General features: G+C 37.6%; 2 protein-coding genes across 2 annotated transcripts; one reads left to right on the forward strand and one right to left on the reverse strand.

Moving 5' to 3' along the window:
* The first annotated feature begins 980 nt into the window (after positions 1-980).
* LOC592310 (nmrA-like family domain-containing protein 1) lies at positions 981-8741 on the forward strand. Its single transcript, XM_791841.5, has 6 exons — positions 981-1241; positions 2630-2757; positions 3564-3804; positions 4958-5053; positions 5608-5705; positions 6896-8741. Exons 1-6 carry the CDS (start codon positions 1097-1099, stop codon positions 7082-7084), a joined length of 897 nt encoding a protein of 298 aa, XP_796934.1. The 5' UTR covers positions 981-1096; the 3' UTR covers positions 7085-8741.
* Positions 8742-12083: 3342 nt separating this feature from the next.
* LOC756776 lies at positions 12084-13353 on the reverse strand. The gene has a single exon (XM_001196528.2). The coding sequence runs from the start codon at positions 13351-13353 to the stop codon at positions 12226-12228; it is 1128 nt and encodes a 375-aa protein (XP_001196528.2). The 3' UTR covers positions 12084-12225.
* Between the last annotated feature and the right edge of the window lie 1986 nt (positions 13354-15339).

Below are 15339 nucleotides of genomic sequence, written 5' to 3' on the forward strand. Positions count from 1 at the left end.
ATGTTACTTATCAAAGGTCTTTTCAGTCTTGTGCTTAGAGACGTAGAGGTGTTGTGGTCGAGTGGATACGTCGCCGGACTGTCGATCACAAGGTCCGCGGTTCGAGTCCCGCCGCTGGACTAATGTCCTTTGGCAAGACATTGATCTACATTTGCCACACTCCACCCAGGTGAAGTAAATGGGTACCTGGTAGGAATTTATTCCTTGAAACGCAGCGCGCGTAACAGCTGCACTGCTAAAGCCAGGGTAATTATGCTGCATTATTGTAGAGCGCTTAGAGACTTCTGACAAAGTAAGTGTTAGGCGCTATATAAGCACTGTAATTATTATTATTTTATAAGATGTAATTTTTCGTACTGCGACCTCACAAATCTAAAAAATGTGCTTCGCTCGCAAATGAATAGTCAGACCATCACACCCAACTGTAAAGTATATGCTGCTTAAGTAATATTTTGTATGATGTATAAAGAGAAACAAAGATTGAGAGCGTCCCAGATAATGTAATCACAATGTGACATACCAATGTCTAACAAATTGTATATTTTCGCTGTGAGATTACCCTTTGAAGGTGCCCTTTTCCCTATAAAGGGCCCTTCTTGTTGGTGCCCCCCCCCCCTCCACTTTGGAAGTCGCTCCTCGATCCGCCCTTGTGACCATACCAGCGACGTCGGAGGGATTATATTGCTGTAGGTACAGGCGTACAGCAAGAATGCGAATTTCACGTTTGTCTATGTTCAAATCATTTTATATCCGTTCTTCTTTACCTCGATCGAGGCATACTACTTTATTCATCTCTACAAATTCGAATAAAGCAAAACACATAACTAAAAAAAGTAATTAAAAAAAAAATACAATCTAAACAACGACGTGGATAAGAGAAGGTTGGATATTAAAAAAAAAGGATATTAAAAAAAAAGGAAATTAAAGTATACAAAGAATATGGTCTGTAAATTAAGACTATACTCTGAGCATGGATGCGTGGTATTATAATGTGGCTTTTAGCTGCGTACTATGCAGTCGGAAACAAATACAATCATCCATGTTGTGAGTCTGTTTGTAGCTGTACGATTCATCGATTGTACCACCTCATTCCAAAATGGCAAAACTCATCACAGTATTCGGAGCCACGGGAACCCAAGGAGGGTCTTTGGTGAAAGCACTTCTAAAAGACAGCAGCTTTAAGGTCCGAGGCATCACTAGAAATGTGGAGAGCGAGAAAGCTAAAGCCCTTATCCAAGAAGGTAAACACAAATATATCAAATTACGTTGTACGTTGTGCTATATATTAAAGTGCATGGTGACTGATAAAGTGATATAATTTCGCCAAAATGAACGGGATGTAGTATTGTTCTGCTCTATATTTTGTCGAAAGGGTGCGGTGCGGTGCGGTGCGGCGCGTTGAGAACGGATCGAGTACCATCTTAACGCACCCTTTCGGGATAATGCACTTGTCATTTGTAAGACGCACCTCTTGACCCCCGGGAATGGTGCGTCATGGTTGCGTCATGTTCCCCAAAATCGCGACGCACAGTACCGTCATGGCCGCAAAATGTCCGTCACAATACTGACCCATATGTGCGTCATAGTAAGTCACTTTACCACGTTGCGTCATTTGGTGTGTCAATGGGACCGTCACTTTCTCCAAGCAGAAGTGTTTCTCAAATGTGCGTCATTGGCTAGTCATTTTCATGAAATGGTGTGTCATATGTTTGACTCAAATGTGCGTCGATGGAATGTAATGGTGTGTCACTTTCTGTGACGGAAGGTGCGTCATGGTATCAAAATGTACGACTCACATCGGTACAATGACGCACCATTCCCGGGGGTCAAGAGGTGCGTCTTACAAATGACAAGTGCATAAGTGGGGTGGGGTTTGGGGAGGGGGGATGTGGGAGGGGGCTTCTCTCGAAAGGGTGCGTTGACTGGTCTTCCACATCAGTCATTTATAATGAAATTTAAGGAATCAAAATTAAGTCGTTTAAATTGAAAAAAATCAAAATTGAATCAGATAACCCCCAATGGACAATTACCCCCTGTTAATGAAAGTGGAAGTCTACCCTGATAATAACTTAAAGTTGATTTTAATCAAGGTTTTAACAAAATCAGAATTGTCCAAGGGGGTAGGGGGATTGTTCAAGGGGGTACTTTTCAGGGGGCGGGAGCTATTGTCCTAGGGGGGGGGGGTTATTGTCCTAGAGGGTAATTTTCTGGGGGTAATTGTCCTCGGGGTGGTTTCCGGGGGGGGGGGGGGGGGGGGGGGGGGGGGGGGGAGGGAATTAACCGGCGGGGAATTTCCAGGGGTGTACTTGTCCCTCTGGTAATTGGCCGGGGGTGGGAGGGGGAGGTGATTGTCCAGGGGATAATTGTACTAGAACCATATTATGCAGTGCCATGATAAAATTGTCACAACGTTATTTACATTATTTAAAAAAATTAAGTCAAGATTCCAATAATGCAGAAAGAGTCCTTGCAACCTTAGGCTCCAAACCATCCTGGGATTCTGGGAACGTTACGTCAGCAGCCAGATGTAAAAGACAATCCTGTTATATGTACCATAGAAATAACCTTTTAGCATGATGCGTGTATTGTTTTGTAATGTATGCTGTATGATCCCCCCCGATTTATTTAGGAGTTGAAATGGTGAAGGCTTCGACTGAAGATGTAGCTTCTTTAGAACAGGCTATGGCAGGAAGCTATGGTGTCTTCGCAATGACAAATTACTGGGAATTGATGGACCAGGCAAAAGAAGTTGAGATGGTAGGTGAATAAGATGAAAAAATACATTCAGACAAATATTTTATATTTTCAAAGTTACTCTCTGATATGAGACATATTGACATATCCAAGATTCTATGCTATGGGTCTTGACAGGGCGCTTGGTAAAACAATGAAAACAGTTATTGACTGGCCTATTGAAAGTTTGAAACCTCTGACTCTGACTGTACTCTTACCAGGGAGGTGGTAGCCTTTAAACAAGGCCACATGTCTGATAGACGCCGAGCGACTAAAAAGAGACTAATCGCGAAAACCTGAGTGAACGCCAGTGCGAATTGCCCAGACATTCGGTCGCGCGTTCACCCCGGGTATCTAGACTCATTTCAGCCGCTTAGCCAGAGTCACGAGGCCTAATTGTCAAAAGGCTAGGGAGGTGGGAGCTAGGACACCTCCCTAACCCTAATCCTGACCATACTGATGAGTCGTGGGTTGCATTGAAGCCACTGTTTTATACAATTATACAAAGAAATGAAAGATTGGATCAATTAATAACTATGAATTACATTTTATATATGGAAAATATGAAAATAGTTTGCGGAATTGACATGTATCATCTCTATTTCCACTGCAATTCATGCTATATATCAGACCGAGAGACTTTAATGGGAGTTAACATTATGTGGTGCATGTGAATTTCTTGAACATTCATGTGAAATTTGAAAAATTGACATCAAACGGTGATCACTTTCTGAAAAGTGACAGGTAAAGTTTTTTTAATAGACATTCTAAGTAATTCATTAATTAATTTCACAACCATGTTAAATTTATGCATCACTCTCATTGTCTAGGGCAAAAACATCGTCGATGTAGCCAAGAAAGTTGGCGTGGAGCATTTCGTCTTCAGTGGATTGCAATCGGTCAAGAAAGCTATAGAGAAGGCATGTCCTCATTTTGACGGCAAAGCAGAAGTAGAGGAATACATGTTTGCATCAGGTTTATCTGCTACTTCAGTACGCTATGCCGCGTTCATGGAGAACATCTTTACCCAGCTAGCTCCGCAGAAAGTAGGCGATGGCCAATATGTTTGGAGTAAGTTTTATCTTCATGGAATTGGCGTCACCTGAGCCTGAGAAGGAAAAGCGGACTGAAAATTGTACTCGGGACTCTCTTCCCGGTATATCGGATTGAGATGTGCATGACTTTGTGTACCGCACCGGGATTTGCAAATACAATGTAGTCTTAATCGAGTACAGTGGGCTCTTAACATACACGTGAGCCTCCATTTAACGTCATTTCCAAGGGACAGTATGCCAGGGTTCAATCCTTGTTGGTTTCAGACTGTTGATCCCGGTGTGCATAATCAGAGCATGGACCTACTATTCGTAGTAGGTCCATGATCAGAGGTGGATAGGAGAGTAAGGGGGGGGGGGGTAAATGGACACGGTTCCCGACAAACAAACAAAATAAGTCGGTCAGGTTTTTCAAAATCTTTTGTTGATCAACACCCCTGTACTTATGGAGAGGGGGAAAAAAGGAAAGAATAACATACTGATCTGGATATAAACTAAGACAACACCTGACCCCACCCCGAACTCATTATACACATCACATCCGGAAAATCTAGTGAGAAACAAAATATGGCTTTGTCATACTAATTAGGGGTGCGTCTTTCACTTCAGGCTATCCTCGGACACAACAGTTTTCTTATAATATTAATATTTCTTATTTCTTATGTCTCTATATATTTCTATTTAATTAAAAAAGAAATCTTTGCATGGAAACTTTAAAAAATAGATAAATGAATGCCTTGCCATCCTGAAAAGAGAACATAGCCCCCCCCCCCCCCCTCACGAAAAAAAAGATCCTTGATCTGCTGTCTTAGCAATTTTGCTGGGATGATGCGCAGGATGTGGAACGAAGTTGAGAAATTCAGGTTCTATCGAAAGCTCTTCTAGTCTCTCAAGCTTGAATCTGATTAGGATTATTTGGCAATAGACTATACCCTTAAGAACCCGTAAAATGCTGCAATATTATGCAAATACATGTTATTTTTATCATGAGACCTATGAAAAATTATTTGTATGATTCTGGGAGTGAGATGTTACTTTTTATGTTCTGTGCAGAACCAAGTGACAGTGGGCAATTCTCCAAATAATAAACATTTTTGGAGAGAATGGTAATTTTCTTATTTGAATGTGTGACTAGATGTTTTTCATACAAATTTCATTCCATTTTCATGCAGACATTCCCATGGGAAACAAAGACTTTGATATGGTGTATACCAGTCGTGCTGGACTTGCTGTAACAGGCATTTTCAAGAATCCCGCCGAGTACATCGGTAAGTTCATTGATTATTACTTAGTGCGCATTTAATTCCTGGTGAAAAAAGGTCAGTTATATATGTAAACATTTATTTTCTTCTCTCTTCAAATATATTTAGTAGACGATCAATGTATTGCTGTTTTATTTGGTGTCTTGTTTCTTCTTTATATACGAAGTATTATCGCTATCAGTAAGGGAGTTTACAGATACAATCTGCGCATGGGCAGATAAAGGTCATTTGTACCAAAATGGTAAAACCCACAGAGATGAATACTGGATATGCGCTCATGAAAGTTATGTAACATTATTCATTTATGCACCAACGGTACATTCTATGATACGCAGGTGGAAGTATTCTTTTCAAGAGGTCAAACAAAAGGTATTCATGAAGCACATCTAGGACTTTGGCAGTTATTATTCTAAGATGCTCAAAGTGGAACTTCTCCATGTGTAAAAGATTTGTGGATATTTGGGGTCATTTGTACCATGTGCTATCTGTAAACTCCCTTATAATCATCGCTGCATGTGGAGTACAAAGTTTGTTGATTAATCCTGTTTTTAACGTGGCAGGTAAAAGTGTTGGATTATCAGGCGACAGGAAGACTGTGTCTCAATACTGTGAGATTCTCAATACTCATGTTGCTCCTGCCACAGTTACACCGACTCAGGTAAGATGAGTACGAAGATTCACAGTATGAGTACAAGTTTTTTAGACTCAATATGAGTACAAAGTTTGCTATTTACAAGACGAGTACGAAGTTTGTTATTTACAAGATGAGTACAAAGTTTGTTATTCAACCCACCCCCTTCGCCCTTTTGGCCACTTAAAGGAAAGAAAGAACAAATATTAAATCATCTAAATTAATCATAATCAAGTAATTATTGAGAATATTGAATGAGAATAACTGAATTATTCATACTCCCTGTAAATTTGATGTTTTGTTTTTGTTTGTTACATTTAATCCCCAAAAGGAGTTTATGGCGATAGCTCAAGCACATAATACACATTTGTACATGTTTCATTCACAAACAAAAAAAGAAAGAAAGCAAATATTGTATTTGGTATAATGTACAAGTAATGTAAACAAAGTAACAGCTGCTCATTTTTCATTCCAGCGTTCATTTCTGTCGTGAATGGAAAAAATATTGATGGTTAACAAAACATACATAATATCTCTTTCAATTTCAAATGTAACGGATGGAATACCTACGTTTAGGCAAAAATTTGTCAAAAAAAAGTAGTTCTTACAAATAGAAAACAATTAAATTATAGTTAAACCTATTTCAATACATTTGGAATATATTGAAAATATTCTCACTGCTGAATTGTATGTAATACTTCGAGCCCATAATCCCTCTTTGCACTAAAACATAATTTTGCAGGTGGAAACTCATTTGCTTTTGAGTTAAAAAAAACAGACTGCTGCCCTCTTGTGACCAAGCATTGTCTTTCCTATGGAGATAGTGTATGAGTACTGACACAAGAATTGTTAATGTAATGTTTGTGTCTTTTTCTTTTCTATTCGTAATATATTACATAGCGGCAGCAGAAGGCTGGAGGCTTTTTTTTTTTTTTTCTTGAAGCTCATAATGCTGAATGTCCGTTTTTCTGGAAGATCATAATTCAGAAAATGTTATGAGACTTCTATCTATTTTTTAAATTATGAACCATCAAAATTATGATCCCTATTTCATTTTCGAAGTTATGAAACTTCAGAGTTATAAACCTAAGGAATAACAAACCTTCGGATTTTCATCTTCTAATCAACCCTCCTTGTGTATTATGGACCTACAAAAACCCGACAGTGAGCCATCAAACTCAGATTTGTTGGTTTTGTTTTTTGTTTAACCTACACAGATGACAGCAGAAGAGTTTGCTAAGCTACCCTTTCCCGGAGCTGATGATCTTGGTGTTATGTTTGAGTTTCTGCAAACTAGTCATCCATCTTACAGCGTTGAAGACACAAAGAAACTTGATCCGCAGACCATAGACTTTGAAGCATTTGTGAAAGCCAACAAGGAGAAAATATTGGCAGTTATGAAATAGAATTTTGTATGAATTTTCGAGCAATTCATATTCAAATTCCATATGTTTACGGAGTGCTAATTACTCTCTGTAATATGCATGATAATCTTTCTAATCAGGCGGCATACTAAGTGTCCATTCCGAATTTGTTTTAGTATGATTAATATCGAAGTATGTAATGTTTCATATGTTACTTGTGTGTAGACATCACTAGTGGTTACGATAGAACTAGTATCAGACACCTTTGCGTATCAGTTTTCTGTATGAAAAATCATTTTTGTATGAAAAGTCATAATGATAATTGAAATTGAAAAGGTATTTTTTGTATTAAAATAACACTTTCGCACCCTTTGAGAGCTAAATGCAGATGTAGTAATTACAACTTAAATACATGAGATAGGGATAATAAGGAAAATGGGAAATGGTTGGTGGGTAGATGGATACAAAAATTAAAACAAAAGGGATACATTAGGTGAAGAAAATATGAGTTGGAACAAGTGAAGCAAGAACAATTAAAAGAACTAATAACATAAAAATTGAAATTCTGAGTAACAGGTCGGCAACGTACTATACTATACTATTAAGAAAGTAAAATCGACCAAGTTTCTTGACCTGTTTATTGATGAATGAATGACCTGGAAAATATGTACAAATTATTTGTGTTCATTACTATCAAGAAATGCTTGTGTGATACACAAACTGAAACCTATGTTCCCATCATATGTATTGCAAATGTTGTACTCCACTTTAATGTTGCCGTACTTGAACTATGGTATTCTTGCCTGGGGTAGTTCATTGACACTCCAACTGGACATAATCCTGGTTGTTCAAAAAAGAGCAATACGAACAATTTGCAATGTACCTATTCGTACTCACTCGAGCCCTCTTTTCTTTAATACTAAAGTACTGAGAGTTCGGAGTATTTTTAATTTACAATTAAGCTGCCTCATGTTTCAGCTGAATAACAACGAACTGCCCAGACTCTATCTTATTTGTTTAAGAAAAGAAATCAAGTCCACGACTATCCTACCCGACAGGCGTTTTCATATCACCTTCCTAGAACGAGAACACGCTTTGCTCAAAATACCTTAATTATACAGGTCCTAAGTTCTGGAAATCTCTCGATTCTGTGATTAAAAGGTCTGTAAGTGTTCACGTATTCAGAAGAAAATTGAAATGTTATTTTTTGAATACATAATTGTCATTCCTGATTCCTGACTATTCTTGTCTCCAAGCTGTATTACTTTCGTTGATTACAATGAGTAAATAACGGTATGACCATGCCAACTATGTTTATAATATACTCATATCGAGAACAAACTTCATTGTAATATTGTTTCAATAAGCTGTAGATATATCCCCTTCCCTTTCCCTTGTCTTTGGTTATTGTAAGTATCGGTTCATGTATCCCTGTAATCTCCCTTTCCCTGTTTTAGCGTGTATTTGTATTTTTATAAACTTTATTTTAGTTAATTATGTCATTTGTAGTTTGAGGAGCCTATCCACAAAAAGCTCTGCTTTTCCATAGGCTCCGCCACTAGTTCAACTCAATGGACCGGTATTGTATGTACATGTATATTATAATCATTTTCAATATGTTGTTACTCTTTTTGTAAATTGAGATATTGAGGAAACCAATAAACTATCTATCTATCTATAGATAGGATGGAAACCAAATCCCACCGCAGGTTATGCGTATTGCCTGCATGGCTGCATCAACGTATCACTGGCTGGTCGGGGATGGGGGGGGGGGGGGCAGAGAATCAGCAACGGCCCTCCTTTTTTGGTGGCCTAAAAATCCAATTGGGAAAAAGATAGAAGGAAAAATTAGAAAAAAAAAAAGAAAAAATAATATATGCGAGAAGAAGATAGAGGGTGAAAGAAAAGAGAGAGAGAGAGAGAGAGAGGGAAAGAAAGAAAGAAAAAAAGGAAGAACATGAAACTAAATTTACACTTGCAGATTACATTTCCGATGAGTTGGCTCGACATGATTGTGCCTAAGAAGACTGCGGTCGAAAGTACAACAATACGAACAAAAGAGTTCCAAGAGAGAAAAAGAGGTTATTTCTAAGATGAAATAATATGTGACTTTCAAGGAGGAAGTTACAATTGTTATCGCTTGTGACGACTATTTTAATTTTTTGAATTAAAAAAAAATCAAGAACTTCCTTGGGCTCCGTCCTATAGACTCCTGGCAAAGGCTCTGCCCCTGCACCCCATCCGTAAAGAAAGAAGGGGTTCCCAGGACAGCCCTTTTTGAAGAAAATTAGAGAGAATGTGGATTTTATGTAGTGTAAAGGGATAATTGAGTTTTGGTATGAGATGATGGAATACTGAGTGTCAAATTTGAAAAGGCATACAATTTAAATGACAAAATCATCTTTGTTTGATTAAAATCGATTCAGAGACGGCTGAAATATACATAAATATAACCATTTCTAATATTTGAGGGGCCCCACAAATATTCGTTAATTTTGAACCAGCCGTTGAAAGACAAAAAAATGCTTACATTTTTCCAACAGATGTTTTTAAATAGTTGTTGATGATCTCTCTATTTAATCTTTATTAAAACAAAACATTAAATGCACAATTTCATAATTAAAAATGGTTGAAACCGATTACTTTTTAGAGAACGCCCTCATGTGGTTTAACGGCTCTTTTTAATGGTTAACAGGTCGACAAGAAATGTTGACATCTATTTTTAAAAAAAGGCTATATATAGTTAAGTCGTTTGTAATTTGTGTATACCTTTCGAGCATGGTGGAGTTAAAACTATTAGTTGTAATGTAATGGTGCAGGTTTTGGTTACCAAATCTGTTCTCTCTATACCAAAACCTTAAAGAAAATCCAACCCAAATAGACAACTAATCTAAAAGAAAGCAGAAAAATCAGAGAAACAAACTGATGAAAGTTTCAGTTAAATCTGACTAAACTTAAGAAAGTTATGATTTTTTAAAAGTTGTAATCAAAATACGTATGAGCACTTCAAATTGGCTGCGGCGGTAATGTCAATGTGATGTAGTGCCCGGCAACATTATGTAAATTAGTAGAGATTGTTTCCCTTTCGTCAACGTATTATGACGTGTGTAATGAAGAGATAGCACTTGGCTTCCTGGACTTACGGGAAAGAACCGTTATTCATCAGAAAGAATTGATAAATCAAGGAAAAATTGATTTCTAGGTGATGGTCTGCAACTAATTCGTCTACTATTTGTGTAGTAGACGAACCAGTTGTAGACCAAACGACAATCAACCCTTCAAAGTAAATGCTGGAGGAAGGTTCTGGACACGCTAAAGAAACATATGGGACCCGTTTCACGAAGCCTTTTTTCAATGACAAATGACAAAAATCAGTGACTAATCTGTTGTTAACCAATCAGAAGCAAGGATTTCAGTAGCTTATAACAAAAGCTGTCATTTTTCACTGACGACAAGTTTTGTGAAACGCCCCCAGATGCTCTTTTAAAGGGCAAGTCCACCGACTACACCCTGATATTAAGTTGATTTTAATAGATATGGAGAAAATGAAAGTCTGAGCAACAACAAAAAAACACGCTTAGAAATAGAAAAGTTATGAATGTTTGAAAGGTGCAATCAATCAAAAAGAAAAAATGGCGAACTTTGGGAGAACCCTCCAACGAAGGTTGCCCAAAAGTTCGCTGATTTTCTCTCATTTTTTGCTTTTATTCAAACCAACTTAAGATCCAGATGGCGCATTAATCTTGAAGTTCTCTCTTTGATGACAAACCAAATAAAGTTAGATTTCTGAATAGTTTGGGGTCATGATAAGTGATAAGTAACACAGCATTTGTTAATGTTACACCCTCTTTTATTTTATTGATCCTTAAATCAAATTAAAAAATTGTGTGCAGAAAATGAACATCGTCGAGTTTAACAAATGTATTGAATGAACTTATTCATCTGGAAAAATTAACGATAAAAGGAAATAGAATTAAAGTGAAAATTACGTTCTTTATATCTATAGATGTTCATGTTTCTTATAGCAACTATACTCATAAAATGAATACTTAACGTGACAGTTTTAAAAGACCTTCTTTTTTATGTTTTGAGACCGCCGAAAATACTTCATGTTTTGCCGTAATTCGAACTACCTTTGTACAATGCAAATTATATCATAATCGCAAACAATATTTTGACAATATCTTCTGTTTCACCAATCCGTCTATATTCAGAATGATTAATCATGGCAACATAAAAAAAGATAATCGCTTCCCGTCATTGAAAACAAGATTCTTGAACTAAAAACCGAGTTCACTCGTTTGTTACGACTGTAGTTTCAGGCCGACACATTATCAACAAAAGTAAAATCAGCATTACTAAACCAAAATATCACCCTTCGGCATGTAACCGTACTTCATATGAAACGATCCCTAAAGTCTTAGGGGTTTTCAATTAAGGAATATTGTTTTATGTTTTAAGTGAAGTGTTATTCCAGATGATTGTTTTTGTTTTTTTAATGATTCCAGATGATTGTTGATAATGTGCCGGTTAGGACTACAGTCGCAACAACACTGAATGGAATCCTTTAAATCAATTATTTCTATGTCTAAAACCCCAGTGTGTTAAATAACACAAATTCACCATAGTGACAACAATTACTAAGTACGTGTATATAGTCTTATTTGTTATAATGTACAGCGTTTCTACAAAATAAATGCCATATACGGTTCCCGGGAAATTGTTTGCCCCGTGTTTTTATCTCGCCAAATGCAAAGCATTAGCACGTACCCAATGAGGTAGGTTTAAAGGTTTACCCATGGATATAGTACAGATTACAGAACAATAATCCAATTAAAGAAGAAAACACCAACTATATATTTCAGCAATTTCATTTGGTTTTTAAGAAATTGGAGCTTGAATAGGGGTTCCTTTTATTAATGACTTACTCTACATTTAACAACTAAATTATTCAGAACCCTCGTAAATTAGATTTTTGTTCTTCTTTTCTGAATTCAAAAATAAAAGGTGGGCCTTTGTTGAATAATTTTAGAGCTAAGCTTTAATTCACATTCTTCAGAAACGTAAATCGGGATTTAAAAATATTTCTATACTTAGAATGTTTTTTGGTACAATTAGGAATAATTTAGTTGTTAACTTCATACATCTGTTTATTATAAATGGAATCAAACCGTAATCAGACATTAATTGCATGGCTTACAGAACGCCAGTCTGAAGCGCCGATAGGTGAACAGATAAACGAAGACGTTGGTGATATGGCTGATGTATTTAATTTGGTAGAAGAAATAGATGGTGACATGGGTCTTCTGAATGAGGCGAGTGAAAATATCACCTGGAATCTGATCAAGCACGATGTTGGGCAGCCACAGGAGGAAAAATATGACGGTGATGATGATGACAACTTGAGTGGTTTTGTGGTCAGATGGGCGGTTCCGAAGCTTCTTTGATGATGGCTTTAGCGTGTGGTTGGTTGGTTGGGTTGTATGGTTGCTGGTTCCAACATGAACATTGGTTGGTTGGGTTTCCTGCGTGTTTGGTCCATCATGAACAGTGCTTGGTTGGGCTTTGGTTCCAACGGGCTCTGCCGAAGTCGAGAAGGAACCAACTGATGAGGACACTGCACCACTTACTGATGGAATGGATCCTGGCGATGACACGACATCGTCCAAAGCTCGAACGCGTGGTTGACCACCAAACGCAGCAGATCCGGTGATCATCTGTTGGCGGATAATCTGGTGGGCCCGAATGAACTTGTAGATGCGAAGGTATAAGACGGAAATACCTAAGGCAGAAACACAAAACACAACGGCTTGGGCTTTTGCATACACGTCACGCCCCCAGGGTACACTGCCGTAAACATTGCATCCGTATTCGTTGCGGAGTTTTATCGATGTCGTGATGAAGAAGAACGGGACATGGAGCCCGAAAGCGACAACGGTGCAAGCGACCGATATAAAGACGGCGGCTCGTCGTCCGATTCGTCTAGCGAATGGCTTACAGACAGCCTGGTAGCGGTAGAACGCTATCCAGATGGTCAGGAAGAGGCCAGCGTAGAGGGCCGACCTGGTCGCAATGACCTCGATGAAACAAGCCCAGGGATGGTCTCCATGAAAGAAAACCATCACGATCTTCATACCGTTGATGATGCTAGCGATGAGATCGACAACGGCGAGGGCCATGAACGTGATGTCGGTGGCATTTTTAACTCCTAGACGAGCGAAGACGACGATGATGGTTATGTTGCCGGGTATCCCAAAGGCAGCTGCTAAACAACCAACAATCAAACGGAATATGTAGTATTCAGTCAACATGCTGGAGGAATTCAGCGAATTATTTGCCAAAGGAGAACCATCGGATCTTGAATGAGATTTTTCGTAAGAGTCAATTTGTTTGAAGTCAGGGCTGTAATTTGCATTAGTAAAAACACAAGATATCACGCAAGTCCAAAGACGACAGGGGACGAAAGCAGTGTCTCGGAACGGGAGATCCAATCAGACCATCTAACTTTATATTCGCAACCAACTTTATCGTTAGAGGCGGTTAGTCTGGAGAGCTGAGAAACTGTCTTAATTAATGGGTCATGTAAAAATCATGAGGTTTTTATATGAACCAAAGACTATACCCGTCAAGATATGCGCAAACTCTATCTGGCAGGAATAATGTCCATGTATTCATAAACGGAAAGTTCCGTGAAAGGTGCTCCACTTCTCCACAGGAAGGATATTAAGATCAGGTGAACACTTTTCTGAGTGCCAATCGAGTGGATATATCTATATATTGCTTTGAAACCTTTTAAAGTCGTGCTATTATACTCAATCATTAGGGAGTTCTTTTCGGTGACATGAAGGAAAAAAAAATCCATAACGTTTCAACATTTTTTCCCATTCTTCTTTGTAAAGCATCTCGGTCATACATTATCAGAATTATATTTAAAAAAGGGAGCAGTAAAGCATTTTGTCATTACCATTTTATTATTTTTTAATATTTTTTATGAATCTACTATTCGAAGGGCACTCAGCTGAGCAATCAACCACACATTCAAAATAAAATTGTCACTTTACATAAACCCTTCATCATCTTGTGATTAAAGACATTTGAAATGTATATTCGCGAATAAAGAAGCGATTTTTTTTTTTCTTCCTTAAATTATTATTATTTTTATTATTTATTTATTTTTTTTTTTTTTTTGTTGGGGGGGGGGGTCTCTTACAAACCAAAACTTAGATACAGTATTGTGAAAATATATCAATAACGGATTGCAGCCTTAAACTTTACAAATGGTTATTGCTTTCCAGACCTTCAATTTCCTTTTCATAGAGCGAGATATTTTGAGTTTCCGGTAGCATAAATTCATTCTGCACTTAACTTTTGGCACTGAAAACTTAACTTTTAATATCCATGAATTGTAAAGGATCTTAGTGAAAGAATAGACCAATCTACGAAGGGAAAACTTCGGTTCGCCATTTCGATTGCTCGTCACGATAATGCCCTCTCCGGATATATTATTCGTGCGGAAGGTTTCTTTCACTCAAAAAAAAAGGGTGAAAGAATATTTGAAATATGAAATGTGAAGGTTTCTAGTATATTTTTCATTAAAGGTCTTAAAAAGAGCTTCGTATATTAAAATGATTTCAAATACCATATTCATATCTAAATGTCAAACAGCTTTAATCGATTTTCGGGGCACTAGAGGCTTCAATTGAATATATGAGAGGAAAAAGGGTCCAACTCCGTTAAAACATTTTTTTGTGTGTAAGAAGAAGAAAAAGAAGAACCTATTATTTCCAAGTAAATCGGAGAAAAGGTGTTTTCATAAAGACTTTTTTGTTTAAATTCATTGATAAGAAAGTATGTGCGCTCTGTCTCTTAAACAAATTAATGACTTTTTAATGACTTAAAATCGTTTAGATGGAGTTGGGGCCTTCTCCCTCTGGTGTATTCAATCCAAAGCTTGCTTGGTCGACATTTTATCCACGGTGAAGAAATATTAATGCAATATAATGGCACAGTTATATTTTACCGCCCCGAGCTCTCTCTCTCTCTCTCTCTTATTATCTCTTTCCATTCCCATGTTCTTTCTTTTCCATCCCCCTCTCTCTATCTCTTTACAAGGCAGGAGTTGATTTATATAGAAATGTATCTACCTCTCTCTCTTTCTCTCTCTGTCCCCCTGTTTGCCTTCCCCACAAAAACACAGTTCTCTATAAAAGTATTTCAACCCACCTGCAAATGCTGTTGTTACAAAAATTATTCGCTGAAACTTGCTGAAATACTACAAGATGGTGATATTGATCACC

The sequence above is a fragment of the Strongylocentrotus purpuratus genome, unplaced genomic scaffold (genome assembly GCF_000002235.5).
Source record: "Strongylocentrotus purpuratus isolate Spur 01 unplaced genomic scaffold, Spur_5.0 spur5_scaffold_7, whole genome shotgun sequence".
Taxonomy (NCBI): domain Eukaryota; kingdom Metazoa; phylum Echinodermata; class Echinoidea; order Camarodonta; family Strongylocentrotidae; genus Strongylocentrotus; species Strongylocentrotus purpuratus.